Here is a 24,857-nt window from a genome sequence, read left to right on the forward strand (position 1 = left end):
AGCCGTGACAAAGAAGAAAGCAGCAAGGCAAACTTTAAATGCACTCACAGAGAAAGGTCAAAGTTTTCCTTTACACTTCAAAAATAACACAAACTTATTCAATATTCTTTAAGGTATTATTGGAAACAAACTGGATTCACTTCAAAAGTAAAAATAGATCTTATTGAGCCAGCATTTTTTTTTTTTTTTTTTTTTTTTTACATCTATACCTGCTTCAAGAGGAGGACACCAAGCATATTAAAACATCTTTTTCATGTTACACTTCACATAAAGATGTCAAATGTAGAAATGAAGGATGTGTGTTTAACAGGAATGACAGTGAATAATAATGGAACAAAGTTATACAGAGTGGGAGAACATAGTTGTCACCTGAATTCAAGCAAATGTTCCCTCACAAAGACAATTGAGACGTGTGGGTAATTTAAGATTGAAGGGAAGACAAGAGAATTATACTGAAGCGTAACAACAGTCCTGAAATACTGACATGCTCAGTCCAGAGACTTTTACATGTTTCTCACAATAGTCAAATGTTTGTGCTTTGCTGGAAATCGGGCTTTTGTCCATCCAGGGATTATAGCTTCGCTCATAAAAAAGAGACCCTCTACATGGTGCCTCCTCTTGTTGCCAAGCAATAGACTCTATAGGATAAAAAGACCAGAATTGAATTCATTCATTAGAATCATTGGTACATTTTACCAGTCTACTAAAGAAAAATAAAATAAAGCGAGCTCACCTCGTTCAGCCAGATGTGTGTTGATCCTGTCCAAGCAATTAGGCCAAAAAAAGGTCAGAAGACAGAAATAAAAAAATCTTTTAGTTCCCCAAATCATTTTAGTCTCCATCATTGTCCATGGGCTGATGATCTGAATATCTCTTGAGCCACTTGGAGGAAAGCAGGGATAGCAACGAACCCAGTCCTATGACTGTTTGCTGAGCATCAGTGTTTTTATTCAGAGGAACCAGAGTTTCCAACGAGCATGCTTTTTGGTGTCAGTCTTGGATTTGTGTTTAGGAGTCGATGTGAACACTTCATTAGAGTAAGGCAGAGACGGGCATTGTTGTCTGTCTGAGGGACACAGTCTCTTCATCAGAGGCAGCAGCTTATCTTCCTGCAGCTTAAAGTCTAGCTCCACGCTTTAATATAAGCAGAAAAAAGGCAGAAGTTTAGATCCTTCATTTTACAAAACAAGACACACTTTTAAGGGCAAAAGATGCTGGTCTAGTGGTTGATTGACTTTTCATTATTACTCTATTATTTTTCTAACGGTACCATGGCAGCAGAGGTGTGAAGAGTACTGATACATCCTACTCAAGTAGAAGTACTGTTACTTGATTGAAATTCTACAGAAATACACTTAATTCACACATAAAATACTCAAGTACAAGTAAAAAGTACCTCAATTACATAGTACTCAAAGTAAAAGTTACTAGTTACTTTCACCCCCCACCTTTGTTTTTGGTAATAAATCTTGCCACGGTTCCCTTGCATTCAGTAAACATCTCATATATAAACTTAAGATTAGAACTTTTTTGTTTTTTTTTTCTCCACAAAGACATCTGTATAACATTAAAGGTTTGCCAAAATGTACAATAAAAAAAAAAATAAAAAAAAATCAGGCTCTAAGTATAGCAAAATTGATAAACTCTAAAACAGTGCAATGTGGGTAAAAACATAATATATGGAAACCACAAACTGAACCCAAGAAAGTGGCTGGGCTTTCATCAGAAAAGGCACGACTAAGAACATATGCATTACCTTCAATGAAGATCATGAAATAGAAAAAAATATAATTACGAAAAATAATAAAGTACTCAGTAATGGTCGGGTGTACAAAAGCAATTAATTACTTTGCTTCTTTTAAAACATACTTAAGTACAATTAAAATTACTGATGTACAAATATACTAAAAAAAAATTCCAAGTACCCATAAAAGCAACTCAATTACAATATCGTGATGTACTTGTAATCCGTTATTTTCACCTCTGCTTGGCAGCACATTCTACGAAGGCATCGTTTTTATATTTCAGACTCCTTCAAGTAATATATAGTCATTTTGCATCATCTCTGCATTCCACAAGCCTCCAGTCAAAGATCTGTTACTGCATAGATTATATTTGCTTTGAGAAATTATTGAATGCATTGAAAACGTGAATGTGGGTTGTCCGTACATCAGCATTCACAACCAAGAGTTGTAATCCCATGCTGGTCAATGCCGGATTTTGTTCGGCACCAAAATTGAACTCTCTCTCTGATTAAATCTCAGCATAATCCCATTTAAATGAGAACATGGAGAGGCCAAGCACACCCTGAATAACTGCCTGTATTCAAGTAAGGCATAAATGTATTATCAGACAGCATCTTCCTTTAATTCATTTAATTTAATTTAATGCATTACAAAGGTCACAAATGAATACCAAGACAAACAAACCACTAGAATGCCGTGTTCATTTTGACAGCAAATTTAATTTTTTATTTTAAAATACAACTTTGTTTTAGTCTAAATCTAGTCATCAGGACTATTTTAGTTATAGTCTAGTTTTGGTCAATTAAGTCGACGGACTTTGTTACAGATATGATTAACTAAAATATACAAGATAAGAGTTTTTTTAATTTTTTTTTTAAAGAATCAATTACCATTAGTCAACATAATATGGTATGGTATTAATGTTTCTAAATACACACAGACTGATTTGATGCGATCAATGCCTAAGACCACATGATCACGAGTCCTGATTGGATTTTGTCCCATGTGACAAAATTATAGTTGCCTTTTTTTAGTTGACAAAAATCTAAATATATTTTGACATAGTTTAATAGAAAAAGTGTTTCCATAGTGCTTTTGCGATACATTTTAATAACAAAATGTCTGAAAAACCTTCCTTAGGAAAAAAAATACGTAGTAGATGAAAAATTTTCGTCAAAATTAACACTGTTTGAAAGAATTATACTGAATGTAACCAAAAACTAATAATCTTTTTTAACATCTGCATTTTTATGATTTTGTTCATTGCAATCCTTATGAATAAATATTAAGAAATGCAGTGAATGCTGCCAGTCAGATAACAGGGGGATTAAATGTAGGCGGGAGAACTCCAGCTGCCAAAAGCAATGACATCTGACAAGAGAAGGTCAAAAACACGGCGTTCTTCTGTCTGCGGGCGGAGAAATGCACGGTTGAGGTACAAAGCTTAGCTCTGGTAAGCTAAACCCTTTGATGGGCAGAGTAATTAGTTCACTAAAGAATATGTGCTACTCAAAGTGACATAATGATTCCTGGGTGTGTCAGTTAAGAAAAGATTTTTCCTCTTTAAGACTTCAGTCATCAGTCATTCAATGGTAATGCAAAAAAAGATCTAAAGGTGAAAGGCTGTTGAGTGTCTTCATTCCAGCAAGTTCATTTTGACAAGGTTAAGGTTTCGTTTATTTTTTTCACGAAATTTCCGCAATTGCGACTGAGGAAGACTGGCCGTTGACAGGCAAAACATGTCAGGAGATCAAATTTCCAGAAAAAAAAATGATCTCGTTTGTGTTGTTTAATAAAGACTTCTCGATGCTCTCTATAAACCACTGGATATTTCCCCATTTTCTTCCTCTTATGGTCACTGTTTTTGCATTAGAATCAACATCTTAATCTGTGTAATACCTGTTATTTAATGCAATACAAAGCAGGATATTGAATTTCCTTTTGGTTCATCTTCATTGAGTTATTTTAGAAAGTAGCGTCTTATGTCACCAATTGTTATTCGTCTGACTATTTTGGGTCAAATAACATGATTAGACCAAATTCTGAGCAGAACCACAGCAGAAATTATTTAGCAATTACTCAAGCAGCAAATCACAGCAATTACGGTCCGCCCTGGACAAAAACACCAAGCTGGGAAGCTGGAGGCGTTATTGTTCAAACCAGATATACAGAGGAGCAGGTGCTTCAACAGACAAAAGCTCTATATCTAAGATCATCTGTTCCACACACACCAAACAGAGTGAAACTGCAGGAGGCTGGAGAACAGGGTATTCGGTAAAGCAGATTAATCATCTCTTTAGTTATGCAGCCTGAGTAGCTGTAGCTGTGATCAGTGGTGGACCGTTTGTTTGTCTGTAGTCGTGCTGTGAGGAGCACCATTGATTTTTGCCACTGGGATGGATATCTGTGCCATGGGAAGTCTTTTTAGGATGCCAAATTGTATTCATCTAGCAGTACAGGCCTCCTCATGGCTATTTCTTTTTTCTTCCCTTCTGCATCTGACACAAGGGAGAAAGAAGTCCCATTATTCCCCCTTTGGCATTTACAGTTCAAATACAGCTCTTTGCCAAAAAAGTGGTGAAGGTCTAATGTTGGGTAGTATCAGCAGAAATACCTGATGTACCACTAAAGAAATACTAATTTTTTGTCTTAAAGCGAGAATCGTGATAACTTACAGGAATTCTCCTATGCCATGTACCGTAAATCTAGATGTTAAAATTGCTTTTGTCTGCTTTGTTCATTCGGAAAAAATTTTTAATTCTTAATATGATGTACATAATATAGTGCCATAAAACACAGTGACTGTAAATATATTTATACCTCAAGTGTGTAGTATAAGTTTTCAGTGAAGTGGTCCCAAACTTTTGAGACTTTAGGTTGGTTCTTCTTCTGTTGTGCAATGCTTCTTCACCATGCAAATGGTGAAGAAGCAAAAATGAAGGAGAAAGCAGCGGCCGGCCTGCTTTTATCATGAATTTACAACATTAAACAACGCGTCGATGCAATTTTTTGTAGTCAACATTATCAATTATGTTACTAATAATTTTTCCATTATGGTATATGTTACACACATTGTGATACACGCGAATCTCAAGACAGTCTAGACATTTAATTCTATTTTTTTCTTTTGCCCGCCTCTCGTGGTTTTATGCTTACAACACAGACTGGGGTAAAAACCAATACCATTAATCAGAGCAGAATAGAAAAAGGCAATCTTAACAACTGGTTAACAAAAAAGAGCATCAGTATGTCAGCATGGGACTCCCATGCTAATTAGCTACTTGCGTCTCATCATATTCAACTTCATGCCATTGCCTCCACCTACACTTAACTGCTCTTCAAAGTCGTCGTTCACTTCAAATTGGAAAGGTTACACTGTATAGTTTGATTCAAATTCTGGGTTTTATTCAACACAGTGGGACATGAATAGAAGAAGCTCACGTTGAGGCTTTGATCTTCGCCGGTTTTTGATTAATATAGGCTTCCTGCTGTGCTTTGAGTTGATTTCATTTGCTTAAACAACAAATGCAAATCACCGCTGAATGTCGTTCATTCTAGTTTTTTTTTAGATGCGGTTGATGCAGCTCCACCTGAAAACTATTTTCACTCTGACATAATGATGTCAGTGATTATTTCTATATGATGTCCTCTCTCAGCACCTCCATCCCTCCTATTCCTGCCATGCCATATGTCAGTATGTCAGCCTATTACAGTGATGCATGAGGCGCTGCAGTAAAGAATTGGTGGGTGGATGTTGTCAGAGGAGTTGCGGAGCCTAGAAAAGACCAACAGATGAACAGATTGACTTGTAATTCTACTTGAAACACTGGGAAAAATGGACTTGGGATTCAGCTATAATTCAATAACTCATCATTTTAGGAGAAAGTATGTTGTTTTCTTTTCTAAATGTAGGTGACAATTGGTTGATGGATTGTTTGATTGATCGGTTGGTTAATTTTAAGAGTTTAATTCACATTATTCCAATGGCAACCACACCCTATGACTGCGTATTGAGCATTAAGGGAAAGCATAATCACAACGTTTACGATTAGATGAGATTCAATGACTCTCTGCAACACCCCCATAACCATCTGGGTCACTGCCATCACAAAAAGACAAGCTATATGATATTTAAGATCTTCTTCCAACTTGGCGTTTTAATCAGTAAAACCCAAACGCATACTTATACCGTATATTTGTACCATACTGGTTGCCTTTTCAAAATTGAGGCATTTGAGGACTTGAGGACTCTAATGTAAATCAGCGAGTAGAGTAATGCTGCGCTCACAGCAAACGTGTTTCAGGCGTCAAACTTGTGCCTCACGCCCTAGATGGACGTTCAGTGCTCATTGAATCAGACGCTTGTCACCAGCGTCGAAGACACTCTTGACGTGCGTCCAAGCAAGTTGGGAAGAGAGCACGTTGAGTGTGTTTGGGGAGGGGCTTTTCTGTTGCCAGTGGTGTTCATACAATTGATGATACATTCATAAATTCACCCAGTGACTGTGAAGTGGGGAGCAACATTATTGTGTTGAGAAGGTGGTGTTTCCAGTCGGATGTATTTTGGTGTGACTTAGTGTGTACACTGTGATGTCAGAGGGCTATCGAGAAGTGTGGTGAGTGGAGTTTGGAGTTCCTTGAGGAACACGCCACCTCTGACTCCAGTTCATCGGCTCTAGATTATCGAGAGAGTGGCTTGGCTTTATTTGCGCCTCGGCACCCTTTCTGGAGTCACCAGAGCTGCGTTCGGACGAGAGTCACTTTCAGCGCTACTTCGGTGTTTCTCGTGCCCAGTTTGACCACCCCCCTGAACCGCATTGGCGCTCGCATCTCCTACCAGGACACCAACTACAGACGCTCTATTCCAGCAGAAGAGCGCCTGTCCATCTGTCTCCGGTTAATGTTTTTTTTGTTCATTATTCTGAATTCGTTATGGTTGGGGAAAGCTCCTGATTGGTCGACACGGAGGTGTGGGATGCGCAGCAGGACCTCTCGACGCTCCACCATATAGTGTCTATTTAACCTGATGCTGTTGACGTTTTGGACGCATTTGGTGTGAACGTGCCATTAGGCAGTGTTTTTAAACCATTGTGCCATGGCTCATTATTGCACTGTTTTAATTAATAATGTCAACGCAATTATTTAGCAATATAATTCTTTTTGATGCCATCATCAATTCTTGTAATCATATACACATCTGTCTATCTATCTATCTATCTATCTATCTATCTATCTATCTGTCTATATGCAACATTAAGGCGTAAACTTATTTTTTATACACTGAAGGCTAGAATACAGTAGCAATATCTATAAACTCTTTGTACAATACATCAGTTGCATTCGCTGTATTGGATCAAAGTACAATTGTATCTCCCCCATTTAAATTCTACTCTATTCAACCCTATCCTTCTATTGTGTTCTAAAAAAGCTTAATGTTCTGACAGTTGCAGGATTGAGGCTATTGCAAACATATGAGTGGCCTAGAACCGTAGCACCCTTCAAACGTGCTGCTTAGGAAACGTCCATCATTTACATTTCTCTCAGGAATATGACTGACTCAGACTGGCCAATACTGTGAAGTCAAAGAAGTACTGACAGCTGACTTCATCATTATAACTGAGCATTGAACAAAGCAAAGATTATCAAACATATATATTTTAAATCGCAGTGACAGGGTGCAACTAAATCCGTAGAAATTTCCACATCTGCTTTTACAGTACAGTAGCATTCCAGCCTCAGGCAGTCATTAAAATAAGAAGCTTCCCTGGTAGGGTGTAGTCGTGGTACTCCATGTTGGAACTTATATTTGGACCACACATCTGAACAGACTACTACTAATACTCCGTGATTGTGTTGGTGGTTGACATTCAAAATGGATACAGTCAATTACAGCTAGCATTTATTTCAGTTGAAGCCTTCTTGGTTGCTGTTAATTAGCTTTGAAGGTTCAAAATTGTTTCCTTGTTACTTTGTTGTCAAACTTTTGTGCCTTGCGGTTTCCAGAAGGACAATAAAGAGCAGCATTTGCTATTTCAAATAAACCACAATAGATTGCATCCCTAATTACCAAAACAGTTCTGCTCCACGCAGAAGTGTTAAAAACAAGTGTTTAATAATGGAGAGATATAACAAGTTAGCACCTTCCTTTAGAGATCCATATATAACTATCTTTTCAGCTGTACGCTCTGGTTTTCTCAGAGTTGACTAAAGACATTTTTTTCTTCTACAAAGAAATACTTGCACATGTCAAGGACATAACTGGTTCACTTTGCTTGGTTATCATGATGGTAAGAAGAAGAACCTACAAAACATAAAATACAGCAATTGACATAAGATAGAGAACACTTTTTGAAAACATTATTTTATAAAAATTACATATTTGTTTTTGATGAAATTTCTTATAAATGATTCCCTGAGATACACATTCACAGATAAGTTTAGGAAAACAAACAAGTGCTGGATTCTTTTTCAGCTTGCCACTGGGAGAAATGACTTTGGTGTTCATACTCGATTAGTGATAAAAAAAAAAAAAAAAAAAAGATATTCTGAATGTGTTCACAGTTGGGAATATAAATCATTATCTGATATCACCTCCGAACCCTTTGCCAGTGATGGAATGTTGAGATAACGGAAGGCAGAGCAGGAAATAGGAGTCGTTTCTTTTTCTCAGTGCAAGCCTGAATCTAAGTTTATCCAGAGAAGCTGTAGATTATCACAGAAACTATTGTATATGTATATTTGTTGGATGGTTGTATTCAAAGGTTGCCTGAATCCTGCCATTCTTTTTTTAATTTCCAGTTTTGTGAGAAGATTAAATTAGAATCCCAATTTTCATTAGAAAAACAGTGAAGAAATTTTTTTATTTTTGGCCTAGCACAACCCTTCGGCTTTTAGTTTGGAAGAGAAATGAACAGCTGGATGGAAGGGTACTGCGTGTTAAAGGTGAGCAGCTTTGTCCCAGATCTATTTAAGTAGAGTCCATCTGTCCAAAGTGTATTTAGGGCCACATGTTCACTGTCTTCACTGATGGATGAGTGGATAAAATAGTTTATAAGTTCATGTTAGGTGGACTGAAACTATCTGCTGATAAAAAAAACATTATCTCTAATTACAGTGTATATGACTATTTGTCCGAATGGAAAATTTAAATTGTTTTCCTTTTGCAATGTGTGTTATATTGGGTTTTGCCAAAAGGGGGTAATGCGTTTTTTCCCTTTTGCTGTTAGCGCCTGTTAAACCATGTTTTTGAATTGTGACTAAGGCTTCATCTGTAGTGGCTTCAAACTGTCACAGTACTTCATGCAGTATTTTACATGTGGAAAGATATTGACAAAGGGAAGCTTTTCGCTTTTCTTTTTGTTCAAACTGGGTTATTGTGTGGGCTTGTTTAGGATTTGGTCGTCATTAAGCTTTATGCTGGAAGTAGGTATTTTTATACCCGCCAACCATGTCGAGTATTACACGTTGTTTACTATTGTCTGTAAACACAAAGTCAAAAGCATGTTCTACCAGATCAGTTTTATCCAAGGACAAAAGATCAAAATATACTGAACAAAAATGCATGGTTTAGATGGGGGGGGTTAATTGTCCAGCTGAATTTTCTACTGAGACACAAAATGAAACTGGTGATTTGTAACTGATGATGCATTTTTTTTTTTTTTTTTGCAGACAAACACAAGGATGTGTGAAGGCGAGCAGGTGTAAAAATTAAAGTATGTGCAGCAGGTTTTGCGTAATATTGTAATGACATCAGAAATGACGGCTTTGTGTATCCAGGGTCTATAAAAGGAAATGGTAACATTTGATATGAACGTGCCACTGGTATTGCTTGATGCCGGTTTGATGTCTCGGAACGTTGCCAGACGTCTCATCACGCACAAGTCCACCATTGGTAGGCTGAGGACAAGTTTCGTAACTCAAAGCCCACTCATGACAGACCAAGATCTGGAAGACCACCAATGATCACACATAATCAGGATTGCCATATTTGCTCGGCCCATCGCCATTTGCGCTCGTATCCCAATGCCAAACACTGTGGATAAACTCCATCATGCTCTGAGAAAGAAATGGCATGTGATTCCACAAGAAATATGTAATTTAGTGGGTTTGATATGCAGAGAAAAGCTGCAATAATTACAGTTATTCATTAATTACAGTTAACACAGGTATTGACCGTCACCTGATCTAAAACACTAATTTTCTGTTGATCATTATAAGTGAGCTATTTCAAAGGACATCCTCACATTACTGGTGATAAATCTAAAAAAAAGCTATCCCAAAACAGACTTCTGCATATGTAATTGTTTATGTCTGTAATTCTAAAAAATCACAAAAAGTAAAAAAAAAAAAGACCTCATTTATGTATCATAAGTTACTGTACAAGGACCATTTAGGAAACATTTAACTTTTCTTTAAATCAATAAAAAAAAAAAGGTTGACAAAAAAAGTGGGGGTTTCAGGAAAAAAAACATTTTTGTGTTCAATTAAGGCAAGTGAATGCCATTCATCGCTTTTACTTTGACATCTTCTGGCTTGGAAAGTACCTCTCTGTATGACTCCATTCACTCTGACTGTATTCATTTCACTAAAAGCATCATTTATGCAGCCATGATTTGCTGCCAACACAAAGGTACCTGTATATGATGCAGGCGCTATTTCGACATGTGTCACAATTAGTTGTGTCTTGACCCGTCCGGTAGGAAAGCCTGTGGGAAGACAGAAAGATATGTGATCTTCAGTGACAGATTGATAAAGATTCATTTTCTCTCACTTTTTTTAGGTTTTGTTTTCATCTATATTTATTTACTGCAGGTGGCTTGATGCCATAGTCTCATAAAGTCTGTAGTTTCCATAGTTTTCCATAATTGGGTTACTTTATTAAGCTATGCGGTATCAGGAGAAGCCCCGTGTGCCTCTGTTAATACGATATTGTATATATTAATAAACCAAGTGATGCATCTCGGAAAATAATCAATCCCCAGTCACTCTGACGTATGATGTACAACCCTTTTCATGTCTCATCAAGTTCAATTAGCCGACAAAACTATCAACAAGACTTTTTACTAACATCTCACCTACTGTCGTAAGTCTTCATATTTGTATTCCTACTCCCACCATTGTGATCATAGTAGCATGCAGGTGTGCATTGTTATTCATGCCGTATGTCACTGCATGCAATAGTGCACTGCAGTGTAAGGGCCATGATGGGAGGGGCTTTGCTGGGGTCTGCACATGTAATTGCTTGCTGTCAAAGTAGCCCTTCAACCTGATAGATGACATGTGGAAGGGTTGGACCTCAAGTGTTCGCCATGACATGAGAGGTGACCTCATTGAGAGAAAAATAAAGAAGCTCTTCTGTGGATCGAAAATGCGGATGGGAACTCAAGGTCAACAAGTTCATTCATCCCACTCTGTTCCTAAATAAAGTGTCTTTAGAGATCCGCGTACAAGGACCGTTGCTCGCTGTCCACAAGGTCCACCCACGTCTATAGAAGCAACCTTGATCTCACAACTTTGGTGTCATAAACTTCACTTCTACAACCACTGTGGACACAAATAATCATCATAATGTCTTGGATTTATATATTTTTTCGTTTGAAAGTCAAAGCACATCACAGAAACCATTCTTCATTCACAACACTCATAACTTCAGAAGCGTGGCAGCTATTGCGCGCCTACGGCCCCTCTGACCACCACCAACATTCATGCACAATTCATACCCATTTATACAAGGCAATGTGGGTAAGGTGCCTTGCCCAAGGATACAACAAGAATGACTAGATGAGAGCGGAATTCAAACCTTTTCACCAACACTTTGGTTACTGGACAACATGCTCTACCACTGAGCTGCATGTATAACATGTATCTACCCTACATACATGTTAAACTGTGAGACAGAAATGAAATGCCAAATGAGACACTCTAGGTTTATAGTTTCTTTTGAACAGGGGTGTCAAACTAATTTTAGTTCAGGGGCCAAATATGGAGCAGTTTTATCCAAAGTGGGCCACATATTTTATGCAAGAAAATGAGTAATTTCAACTTTATTTTGCAGTAGATTGCACTTGTTTGTATACATAAATACACAATATGTAAGAAACCAACCATATCCAAGCAATACGTGATATATATCAGTCCCAACAGGATGTTGACTTTGAATTTCCTAGATTTTGTGACCAATTTCTATTTAATTGAGGGAAATTCAATCATAAATTGAAGAAAATTGCAAGATTTTGTAGGAATTTTCAGTTTTTTTCCCCCACTTTAAAAATTAACAATCATGCAAAAAAAAACTGTGAGCTCCTGCAAATATGGTTGAGTTTCATTTACACAATGATTCATGTTTTGTTCATCACTTTTACTTTCTCCTGCAAGCCAAATTAGATGATCCAAAGGGCCAGACTTGGCCCCCGGGCCATGAGTTTGACACGTGATAAGCCTTCCTCGAATGGAGTGGACTTAAACTAACCTAACCCAATTCTAGCCCACATTAGTCCTAGGATTTGTCCTGCCATTTTCAATGCAGGTTCACTGTCCTCATCCTTGTGCTTATTCTCCCGCCGTTCTGCCGGTGTGAACTTTCCTGAGCATGTTAAGGAAGGCTACTGTAAGGTCATGACACACTGTCTCTAGAGGCCTGTGATGTTTTATGTATGGTCTAATGTCCCTCTGTTGTAAACATGTTTAGTGCAAAGTTAGCAACACCTGGATAGGAAAACATTGTAGGAACATTGTCATGAAGCGCACGTGTCGAAAGTTAATATTTTTGAAACAATGGTTCATTATATGATGCAAATATCATATATAGACTGGTAAGATAAATAGATGCTTTAGTAGTGTTGGGTTGGGTTCCCAATCTTTCAGAATCCAGTACAAACTTTTGCTTTTTGTTTTCAGTTCCATCCACGGCCTCGCACCTGCATATTTATGTGAGACTTTGACCCCTCACCAGCCCTGCAGAGCCCTACGTTCTGCCCAACACCACCTGCTCAAGGTGCCCAGGTCACGATACAAACAGTGGGGCAATCGTGCTTTTGCTGTGCCAGGTCCAAAACTCTGGAACTCGTTGCCTCTTGAGTTTTGTGCCATCAAAGACCTGCCCCTATTCAAAGCTAAACTAAAGACTCACCTGTTTAGAAAGGTGTTTGATACATAGTTCTGTAGCACTTGTTTTAAATGTGATAATGTTCTGTTTTTAATTTAATACTGTACTATGCTGTTTTTAAATTGTATTTTTTTATTGTGTACAGCGCTTTGGTCAACTTTGGCTGTTGTAAAGCACTTTAGAAATAAAACTTGGTTTAATTTGATTTGTGTGTTCATGCCACCATTAAATAACATTATCTATTGAGCAAAAATCTTGGGTTTCTATGCATTGAATATTTAAAGGCATTTCATTTCTGAATGTCACTTGCTATAAAACTCTACATAACTCAACAACTCATGAATAAATCATTGAGCTAACAATACAAACAATACCTCAATTATACACAAATAACAATAATAGAAATGTACATATCAAAACTGTCTCAGTTTTTTTTGCATTTTGAGATTGCATGTCTATCTAAAAAAATGCAACAGATTTTTTTTTTAGTGTTTTTCACAAAACGACATAAAATGACTTAGGCACTTTAGTCATTCCCTGTTCAACTTCATTTCAAAGTTAGGTTCATCAAAAAATAAAAATAAATAAATAAAAAGGTGCTGTCCTAATGAGAGGAAAACTCCATTACACTTGAACTGCACTTCTTTAATAACATGGAGACACAATACGGGAGTAGAACACTGTAGGCACTTCAGCAAGCGAGTCTTGTGTAGATGAAAGGAAATCTGTTACGAGGCTGAACTAATTGGGCTTTTAAAATGTAGTTCCACAGAGTTGTTCCAGGATGCTGCTCTGCCTTGAACGTGAATAAAATAGCATCTAAACATTGTTTTGTGTTGTTGTGCTAGGTTTTAAAGACAAACAAACTCAATGTTTGGCAAAATATGGTGTAGTATTTTGGCCTGGAAATGATGCAGCATATTTAGCAACAGATTTAAAAGATTATTCTGACCATATTCTGAGTTAGTTTTGACAGAGACATTCTACGTGTTAATATTTCACTTTCTACTTCTGATATTGATCAATGTGTTATTCTTATCTTCTAAAACACTGGTTCCCAATATTTTTTATCCCATGTACCCCCTTTGCTTTTTTGTCAAATCATTTGAACCCCCTCTTCATATCATAATAACTACCCTCGCCATAATTTCATATGCCTTTTCATTTGTGGAACTGAGTGCTCTCCTAAACCCCTCACTGTGTCTCATTGGTTCACACCATTGGTTTCCTAAGCTGCATCTACAAATTTAAAACAATAAGTGGAATTTAAAGTGGATTTTTTTCATTTCATTTTATTTAAATACCATGGAAATACAGTCTACTTTGTAAAATGTAGCTAATTATTGGCTCCTATTGTCAAAATGGCCTCTTCAGCATAAAATAATCCTGTTTCAATAACCACAAGAAAATATTGTATTTTTGTATATTTGTCCAACAAACATTTCCCAATTTGTTTTACATTAATTATCAAATATTTCCGAGAACACCCTACAATGTGCTCCTGTACCCCTGCTTGGGAACCACTGTTCTAAAACATTTCACTTTTTTGAGGATTACAACATGCACATTCAATAAAAATTATAAAAGTTATAGCAAAGGTATAAAAACACCAAAAAACATGAACTAAATGACTGTGTAAGTTTAGATATCGCAGCTTTAAAAGTCTTAACTCACCCATCTCGCTGTGCTTCGCCTTTCTCCAACTCCTGAATAACTCCAAGAAGAACCTTGATGGTCTCCTGGCTCGAGTTGACAAGACACTCCATGGCCTGAAGCTGTGCTTTAATATCCTTGTCTCCAGATAAGGGTAAACATTGTTGGCTACTCCCAAAACTAGAGGCCCCCGCGCCCCTGGAAGCAAAGCTTTCATCCTCCCCAACAGTTTGTTGGAGTTTAGAAGAGGCGGACACATGCCTTGTTCGACACTGCCCCTGTGACTGTACGGAGCATTTTGCACTATGAGGAAGTGTCTGTGAGTGTTGTTCGTTGAGTTGCGTCCCCTTTTTCCTTTTACAGCTTATAGATGGGCTTCCAAAAGACTCCACCTGAGTCATAGAGTTCCAAGCATCGGGAGCTGTGCCCTTTGGAAAATCAGAGTCAGCCAAATGGCGCTTTGACGAAATTCCAGGTTCCATGTCATCTTTGGGTAATCCTTTGTGTTTGGTTCTGGTTCGATAAACCTGATAATCTGCTTCACTTTTTGGAGTAGGGCTGGTTGGATGACCCTCCCCTGAGAAATGAGAGTCTGGGAATGAGGCTCCATCCACACAGTTAGCGCTGGAAAGCAAATCCTCAGTATCACTACTGTCGTCAGTGTGGTGAAGCAAAGCTTTTGTCTGCCCCACAATCTTCCCTTTGCACTTCGAAGGGTCTCCGACAGGTTGTTCGTCCTCCCCTCCAGCCTTGATATCACTTAAGAAACCATTGTTTTGACCTTTGTAATCTTCAACCAAAGCTGTATGTTTAAACGTGTGTCCTTTTTTCCTCTCAAAAGGAAAAGTCTTGTATTGTTTTGTAAGATCTGGTGATGTCTGAACCCCAGTGCTCTTCGTCACGTTTGGAATTGATCGTCTGGCAGGCATGGTCATGTACTTTCTGTGGGTTACTTTACAGGAAATGGACCTTGAATGATGTCCCCATTGCTCATTCTGAGCTTCACAGATATCCTTAAAGCGCACTTGTAAAGCCTTGTTTCTCTTGGTTACCTGGTCCTTGCCTGATTCTGCTGCGTCAAAGCTTGGACCTGTCTCTGAATCTGAATCGTCTGAATTGGATAGCACAATGCATGTGGTGTCCTCTTTGCTCACCATATTTTCTGAAAAAGATAAAAGAGAAAAAAAATGTGTAACCCAGTTGGGAAAAAACACGAAGCAAGATGCGGCTCCAGATGGCCTTGATCTGATATTTTTAGGGAAAATATCTTTGATAAAGAAAGCTTTTATCAAGTTAATAAAATCTTGATGTCTGAAGCAAAACAGTGAATGCAGTCTTTTTTTTTAACTACGTCCAGCAGATTACGACTCTGACAGCCATAGTTAAATACATGAACTAGATATTAACCTGCAGAACATGATTAACATTGCCATGAAGATTTTTAAATGTGTGTCTTTTTTAAACAGATGAGATGGACCATTTTAAAGCTTTGTCTTTTCTTCTATCCTAAAGTAGTATAGTGTTTGGCACATTGCTTTACTCTACTTTTATTCAAATTAAGTCATTGAGCGCATATGTTTTAATTCTCTTTGTCCTAACCACATTACGAAGGTATAGAAATAGCAGGAATGGATAAAAAAAAAAGTTCTTGAATAGTGCTTGCTATGCTCTCCTAGTTGCTGCTTACCATCAAACATGAATTGTTTCTTTACGCTTCCTTTGATCAGTAGCCGACTTTGTGAAAAAAAAAACAAAAAAACAAAACACCAGATGCACATTGATGTATTGTCAGAGATGCCAAATCGGTGTTGCACCGTACTTCATTAACATCAAGGTATGTGGGACGACATGGTGACGCCATCATTTGCATAATGAAAACAATTGTAATCATCACCAACATTGTTTTTCTGGACAACATGCAGTACGCCAAATACAGAAATGTATCTTGACAGGTTTACAATTTGAACGATAACTATGAACTGTCGATTCATTGATTTAGTTTTTATTGCAAAGATAAGTATAATGATAATAATACTATCTTACAGGAGAGTTAAAATGCTTACTTTGCATCTTATTATATGCATCTATATATGAACTGCTCTGCAAGTCGTCTATTATTTGAAAGTTTTTTTTATAACATTACTTGGAGGTATTCATGGATTAGAATTGTTGTTGTTTAGTCCCACTAGTTGAGGGAGGCTTTATGTATTTTATTTCCCCTGTGGTTTGTGAACTGCAGCAAGCATATTACAATTCTGATGACAAACTATTCCACGCGTTTCCACCTGTAGGCTCTCACTTCCACTGTGCATGGATAAAATGTTTTCGAGGGTGTCCATTTTGTAGTGCAAACATTAAGATGACATGAAAGGAGTGAGTTGGTTTTTTGAGAGAGTCACGTTTCTGTCAACGGGGGTAAACATGTTGAGAAGTTTCACAAAAGATGTTTGGAAATTTTAGTAGAAGTAAGGTGCCTGATAACAGCTTCAACATCTATTTTATAAATACTTGCATTATACAGCAGAATTTGTCTAATTATCACATCAAATCCGTTTTCTAAAAAAGCCAATAGCAATTCCTTAGTTTCTTGTCACTCCTCATACTGGGAAAAGAGAAAACGATTTCAATTTCATAGTAAGAGCATGAAACAGTTCTGTATAAGAAGTGCAAAATGAAATCTCTGATAGAGTTGAAAGGAAACAGCAAGAGTGAGTTGATGATTTCCAAAAGACAAAACAGGCTGATATAAATAAGCCTCGATAAGTAATTTATTGCCACACTAAATTAAGGGCATCCAATCATGTTTCATCATTCAGGGACAGAGCAATTCCTGCAGTGTGATTGTTCTCGTGAAAATTTATAGAGAAAATAACAAAATGTTGTCCCACTCTGGAGCTTGATTCTAATTGTAATTTCTCATGATTATGTGTAATGGATTTCAGTCGGGTAAACAACCTACTTACGCTTAGAATCATAAGTTAAAACCATGTGGCATTTGTGTGTTTTTACACACTGCTGACCTTTGGTTAGTTAATACAATTTATCTTAAAGCAGAAAGGTTTTCCGTGTTAAAGTTAGTGATCAACTGTTTCTCATACACCATGCTAACCATTCTCCCAAAAAAGTAATGCACACACACACTAGCTAACGGGGCTAATGTGGAACCCCACTTTTGTATTTTATTGTACTATTATGTGGTTGCGCTTAATAACCTGTCCAAAGTTAGACCAATTACAACTCTTAATGGTAAGGGTTTGGAATACATTTGGATGCAATTGTTTTGTTTTGTTTTGCTTTTTTAAAAATGCATAAAACCATTTAGGCTCGTGCTTTACTGCAGCACTTTCATTGCAGGACTGGAAAATAAACTTCACAAACAGAAGCCGCTAACCCAATTTCATTACACACATAACATTGTGAACCATTTCATGAATTAACAAACATTTCTTTTGTATATTAGGAATAATAATTTCATTGAGCCGTGGTATTTGTTCTGAAACAGCTTTGTGTGCACTTTAAATGAAGCGTAAGTTGTTTGTCAGAAGTCGTACCGGAGATGAAAAAAAAAAAGAGAATTTGTTTGGAACTGATTCACATGGGATCATACTATTTCACACTCAGAAATATCAATCTCACACCAATGAAAAGGTAATCACATCTGCAGGAAGTCTCTGCTAAGCGCATACAAGTCCTTGTGCAGTCACGCGAGGCATGTACGGCAGCTAAATGGTAATTCACACAAAGGGATTCAAAAGAAGCTCCTCAATGACTTTCCATTGTTAGAAGTCAGATGCGCAGAGAAAAGCGAAATGGAGACAAACTGACAGAGAGAGAGAGACTGTTATATGATACATGGACTTATTGAGCTAGCAGAGAGAGAAACCTCCTCATTCCTTCTCCTCCTTCTTCTTCTCCTTTTCTAACTTCTCCTCTTCAGAGCGAGCTATCTGTGCTAATGACCCGAGGTCCTTCCCTGATTTGGCCACAGCTATCCAAAGGATTATGAATTATGCATTGAATCTAAAATTGCAATAGTAATCCTCGGAAATCTCCTTATGTACCAGCAGACCACGTTGTCTGTTCCAATTGCCCTTCAGTTTTTCAAACCAAAATGCTGCTTACATGATGGGGAGGGGGGAGCGGGGGGGAAGCCCCTTTAGCTACATACAGCACAGTGATTGATTATCATGTGTCCACACTGTTGACGAAATGTGGCTGTTTATATAGGCTGTAAATGAAAGTTGGGGATCCATTTTCATGCTATTGCAGGTCTACCAATCTGCTGACTCATGGTTTATGTCCCATCGCGTATACAGCAGAGAGAAAGAGACACCTCTGCTCATCCTGATTTACATCCTTTAGAGAATCTTTGCATCAATGCAATAATTAGTGAAGTGCATTCGTGGGATATATCTACATAACAGTTTAGTCACTCTCGTTAGAGGTGAAGTTATTAGGTAAGATCTGATAAATATTGTATTGAAAGAAAATTTAACATTCTAACACTTACTATCACCTTTGAAGCCTATATACTTTCTATCGAGTGCGTCGTTGTCAGGATTTTTGTACTGTCTATTAGCATAAATTAGCGAGGGTGACTTTGCACCAACTGTGCTTTCATAGGCACAATGTAAAGGACAGGATGTCTCTGCAGAGGACCCCGTGTCTGCTGTGAATTGCTACATCAGGGAGCACTTTTAGATTACACGACTAGCACCTATACGCACATGCTTCATTGTGCAGGCTGCTGCCACCGCTCCCCATGTTTCACAATATCAGCAATTTGGAAGCAAACAATAGCGAATCCAGTTTAATTTCAAGAGCTACTCTACTCGTGCACACATACACACACACGAGGGTTGTTCACAATATAATAGTATAAAAAAAAAAATGTTTTTTCCAAATTTTGCAAGATAGTCCCGTTTATTCGTAATCCCTGTCGCGCTGACATTTCTTTCTCGGTTTCTCTTTCCTCCTTTTTCTTCTCGAGTCTAGTTTGAGTCCTCCACGGCGCTGCCTCCTCCACATAGTCGTAGCCTGCTTGCTTACCTCACCACTTCCGGGTTCTTCTTCTACTGATTGTCAGAGGTTGTAAATGAACAGATTGGTGCGCTAGCGCCCCCTCACACTGAGGTCAAAAGCTGAATAGGTTTCATTCCTGGTATACCGTCTTGGCTAATCCACATTCAAAACAAAATTAAAATAAACGTTTTGCAACACCAAATAAGTTAAAAATAATGGATGCACACAGTCGGTTTATGTGGAAGCTGTTAAAAAAAAGTTTCAGCTCCATCAGACACCCCGTCAGGGAGCTATTCGTTACACACACAAGCGCATGCTCACGCAGACCTTCCTTGATTTATTAGAGAGATGAGTAAAAACAGTTAAAACATTATTTCTGAAAATAGAAAAAAACATCAACACTGTGGAAAAAGTGTGCCATCCTTAAATGTGCAGCGATTGACTCCATTTTTTGTACAGATGCTTATAATGTCAATGTGAACGAGGCAAAAAGCAATCTGGCAAAATTTGGTGAAAATGTATTTTGTGAACCACCCTAACACACACACAAAGACCGTCATATTCCAGCTGTAATTCAAAACTTGCTGCACCAACACATGTAAAAGTTTGTTTAAATAACTCCATTTACTTCAAACATGTATAACTGAGCAAAACTTTCTCTTTAAGAGCAGTGCAAGGCTTTTAGAACTCCAATCGGTGGTTTTCTTGGATGAAAGCACTGAATTTGAAATGGATCTTTGTGGAGAAGAAGTCTGAAGTGGGTGATAGGCAGAAAGGTATTTAGTGTGAAGATATAGAAAGATGGATGTTCAAAAAACTCCTTATAATACTCCACATTCCTTTGTTGTTTCACGTCTGGCAGTTACAACTCTAAAATATAATGCTTACAAATGTCTTAATCTCCGCTTCTGTTTACACGCACCATGTTTACTCAGAGAGAAGTGGTCATGTGACCATGTACGTCACATTCTGTGACATGTTTTTGCGGAAGAAGTGTTTCCATAGCGCTTTTGCGACACATTTCAATATCAAAACATCTGAAAAACCTCTTCATGAAAGCGTAAAAACTTTTTAACAATATTTTGAGTGTTATTTTGAAATTCAGGTGCTTGTATTCCCAGTTTTTATTGCGCTATCTAGATTTTGCGCATTTTCAAGGGTAATGGAAACACAGCTACTTTTGGGTTATCCAAAACAAGATATGAGCATGATTGTATACCCGTGTGTTTATGAATAACTTTGATAGCTGCAGGTAAAGTGTTCTCACAGCTGCATGCAGGCTTTTGTTCTGCCCACATTCGATCGTCCTTTTTGGTACTGAAGGACTAAATGCATACGTGATGAAAATAGAGGGACAGAAAAGGACTAGATGCGGGTGGGAGAGACTGGTAGGGGAGGGAGGAATAGTCAATGCTGAGACCAAATAGAGGTGCAGCTCTGAATGTGATGCAGTACCCTAGAGCCTTGCAGATTGCACGTCATTAGTCATAATAAGTCTTAAAGCACATTACATCAATTTAAGTACAGGAGAAGCCTACTCATCGGGTATGTCAAAGAGTTCATGACCTCACGCTGTATGACGGTTGTCTCATTTGAAATTATGTCTCTCACAGATTACAGTGCGGTGTACAATGACTATTAGTGAATGCTCATCATCAGTATGCCTTACTATCAAGCCCATGCTAATTTACAAATAGAGCAATCACTTGATAAATTCTGCGTGCCTGGCAAACACAGCTGTGACAGGATTACGATAAGTATATTAATCAAAGTCAAATTACATGGTATTTATCCACGTTTTCAATTGTGGCGAGAAACCTTTGGCATGCTTGTCTGAATAGTCATTAAATCTTCAATTGCTTGGTTGCAGAGATACCCCCACCCCCCAACCCCTCCCCTCCCCACTTTATACACATCCAGTGCATTTTATGGTTCATACACATACCTGCAATATGAAGGCTCGTACAACCATCAAGACATGTTTTCCATCCCAACTTTGTTGAGTTTAAAACGGAATGGCGCAAAGGCTGGAAGTCAGATGCAAATAAAGTAAAACTCTTACCTTGGGAAACAGATCAGAGGTGGAAGGGACAAAAAAGCACAGATCCCCTGCAGACCCCACATTCATCCATGTATTTATTGAATGCCGGGATAACATCCAGCCACTGGGGCAGCTTTCATAGGCTCCAGGAGTACGGAGAGAGAGGCAGCCGGTGCAGTGACAGCTGGAGGAGTTGTAGCACATCCAGCAAAGATTCAGGTTATCGGTAGAGAGGAAAGAAAACAGCACAGTGTCATTGCTCAAAACCTCATCTGATGTCTCCCTTCTGCTTTTAACAGCATTCTCCTTCCCCTCTAAACCCTCACACACCTCATTGATGCATCACTGACACTCATTCTTTTCCTTGTTTGTCCCTGCACTCACCGGGAACAGGCACTCACACATACACTGGAGATCTCCATCTCGCGGTGCTGCTGCTGCTGCTGCTGCTGATGCTGTTGCTGCAATCCCTGTGCATTTGTGCTTGACTGCATGTGTGTGTGCGCGTGTAAGGGAGAGGGTGGGAGGGAGGCTGGATATGGTAAAGGGAAGAGGGAGAGGGACGATGAGGAGTGGATGATCATATGCAAGCTGTTAGGGAAAGTCCAGAGTTGCTGAGCTGCATCATCAGCAAGGACCCCAGAAAGAGTCCCCTGTTACTGAGTTGTTATATAATACAACAAAAGCAGTGGGGGAGAGAGACGGGAGGGGGGGGGGGGGGGTTGGGGGGTGGTGGAACACAGCTTCAATGTGCTTTTAATTGGGTGCCTACTATACCCACTTTCCCCATACTTTTATACATCTTGCCATCTGACACATTATTTATAAGAGGTGGTGAAGCATTGTGAATCCAGCAAAGAAAAAGGGAAAGTATCTCTTTGGCTTCACAAAGGAAAAAGGGGGACGTGGGGGGCGGCAGTGTTAATGAGATTCAGAGAGAAGGGAGAAAATGAAAAGACGAAAAGAGAGTAATTGATACAGTGCAACAAAGAGAAAATATAGAAAGGAAGAGAGACAGGGACAGAGAGAGGTATAGTGCACAGTATATCAAGATCTTCTTTGTAGCTTTGTTTTACATTCTTTACATGCAATTTAACTTCATAGGAAACCATAGTTTGTCCTTATGGGATATGAACATTATCAGGTTTGTAGGAAATTGTTAGATTTATAAAACTGAGGTATTTGATGTTGGCAAGTGTGTTGTCTGTGTGTTTCTGATTGAACCTTGTAGCGGCAAACTTTGAAAAGATTTGCATAAAACACAAACTCCAAGTAAACAGACTCTAGGTCTGCACTGAAAACAAGATAATATATGTAAAATGACATGGCTGTGCATTTAAAACAGACTTTGCCCTTGTCCTCAACCATAAGGATCTTCCAGAGTCATTCATAAGGAGGGAAACTCGAAAAATGACATAACCGCTTTTCTAGATTGTATTTATCATTTCACACAAAAATGCAAATAACTTGTAAAAAAGCTCATGACATCAGGGTGATTATTTTCCTGGATGTCAATGACCGGACCCTGGATCAACTCAGAAAACAATTAAAACCTGTGATGATAGTAGGGAATTTACTATTGCACAATTGTAAAAAAGACAGCAAAGACATATTTTAATGACTGTTTTTATTCTGTATCGGTTTCAGCTGCTTCGGTGTGAAATAATGACACAACCACCAAAACAGGAATGGTTTTACAAGTGGACACCACTAACATTCTTTTTCTCCTTCAATTTTTCTGACAGATTTTTCCTCTAGTTGTGCTTTTGGCTTAGGTCAGATTTATTACTGGCTGCATGGTGCAATGCCTGGACCCTACAGAAGTTTGCCCAGGTAGTCCAACTACTCCAGGATAGCATATCAACATGACAGCATTGCCAGCAGGTCTGTTGTGTCTCCTAGCAGAGTGTCATCAGCATGGAAGAGATTTCAGGACACAAGGAAATACTTTTGGAGAGGTGGACAGGACCTATCAGCAGAGCCAGTATTTGCTGATTTGTACCTGGGGGAACAGGTTCAGCTGTTCCAGAGTGAAAATGACCTCCAGGCCACTGATGTTGACCAAACAATCAAATGCAGAATTCACCAGGGTGTCCTATAGCAGCCTTATGCTTTTTCCTCCATTCATGATAGTTTCAATCTAATCTCTAATTGTATATATATGCCTAATGAAACAATAAATGGGCCTTTATATGAATAAAACAAAAGTTGAAAATGTAAAGAACTGGTCTACTGTGGTCTACTGCCATTGTGAACTGTGGTCAATAAAGTTTGAACCAACAAAGACAAACACGAGTTGTGACTGTGTGATGCCTGACTAGCCTTTTTGGAGGGCTGAAACCAATCCGAACAATTAGCAAACAATTAATAAACGTGTCTTAAAGTGTGGTCAAATGCGTTCAGAAATCCATAATAACCTTTCAATATATTTCAAAGTGTGATGAGAGGACATTGGATAACTGCATCTTCTCTTGGCTCCAGTGCAGTCAGGGTAGGCAAGGTAGGCAGTGCCTACCCAAGGGTGAATTGATATTTTGATTATTTGTTTTTAATTGTAATATAATCATAAATTATTTATTTTTTCAATTTCCGATAACCTACAGCACCTATAAGTTTTAAAGTGTCAGCATTTTGTGCTTTTCATACCCTAAATGACTAAACATCGCTATTTCCTGGTACGGCAGAGAAACTGCACAGTCTCACTCCGCTGTAAGGCAGGAGGAGGCCACACCCCCTCCCAAAAGCACGTTGCTGCTCTGCCTCTGGCCCCATAGCGTGTTTTTATGTCTTTGCGCATGTGCAGTGAGTTGAGTGATTTGAAACGCCCTGCCTACCCAACCCTAGTGCTCACGGCACGTCACTGCTTTGCTCTTTATTCAAACTGGTGAATATAAGCACCATGACGATATTGTTCAGCCAATCAGACATATTTTTACAGACCAAGTGGTCCATTAGCTGTGTTGGACTTTACCTTCTCTGCAGCTGCCCCCTTCCTCTGGAATTCAGTACCTCAAGACATTCAAAAGTGTACCATACTGGACTTTTTCGAATTACGCCTCAAAACTCATCTATTCAAACTTGCTTTTAACTGCTAAAACTACTTATTATATTGCTTTTAATTTTACAATGGCTCTTAAAACTTTCATTTTTACATGTACTCTTTTCTCTTCGTCATCTGTACATTCATTGTAAAAGTGTTTTTTTTGAAAAGCGCTTTATAAAAATAAAGATTTTATTACTATTGGCCGCTTGACAAAAGTCGATGCAAGTTTACGTCCATCTGTCGTGAAGG

The 24,857-nt window shown here is 38.4% G+C and overlaps 1 protein-coding gene across 4 annotated transcripts; it reads right to left on the reverse strand.

The window, feature by feature from the left end:
- Positions 1-218: 218 nt before the first annotated feature.
- On the reverse strand, positions 219-22,041 carry insyn2ab (inhibitory synaptic factor 2Ab). 4 transcript variants are annotated; one of them, XR_003675684.1, is made up of 6 exons: positions 21,950-22,041; positions 21,587-21,749; positions 14,524-15,664; positions 10,379-10,450; positions 734-1,134; positions 219-638 (listed from the first exon to the last, which is right to left on the reverse strand). XR_003675684.1 is itself a non-coding variant. In XM_028469442.1 (5 exons), exons 3-5 carry the CDS (start codon positions 15,657-15,659, stop codon positions 951-953), a joined length of 1,392 nt encoding a protein of 463 aa, XP_028325243.1. In that variant the 5' UTR covers positions 15,660-15,664; positions 21,587-21,749; positions 21,896-22,032; the 3' UTR covers positions 698-950. The 4 variants fall into 4 exon arrangements, 1 of the variants encoding a protein (XP_028325243.1); XR_003675685.1 differs by having other exon boundaries at positions 21,967-22,038; XR_003675683.1 differs by having other exon boundaries at positions 21,896-22,032.
- Positions 22,042-24,857: the final 2,816 nt, after the last annotated feature.

The sequence above is a fragment of the Gouania willdenowi genome, chromosome 15 (assembly GCF_900634775.1).
Source record: "Gouania willdenowi chromosome 15, fGouWil2.1, whole genome shotgun sequence".
NCBI lineage: Eukaryota > Metazoa > Chordata > Actinopteri > Blenniiformes > Gobiesocidae > Gouania > Gouania willdenowi.

Bases quoted from the DNA above. Each gene is read 5' to 3' on its own strand.
- insyn2ab (XM_028469442.1), bottom strand. From the start codon at position 15,659: ATGGTGAGCAAAGAGGACACCACATGCATTGTGCTATCCAATTCAGAC. The intron at 10,451-14,523 runs GTGAGTTAAGAC...GTCTTCCCACAG, and splicing joins GGCGAAGCACAGCGAGATGG to GCTTTCCTACCGGACGGGTC. The intron at 1,135-10,378 runs GTACCTTTGTGT...CTTATATTAAAG, and splicing joins AGCGCCTGCATCATATACAG to CGTGGAGCTAGACTTTAAGC.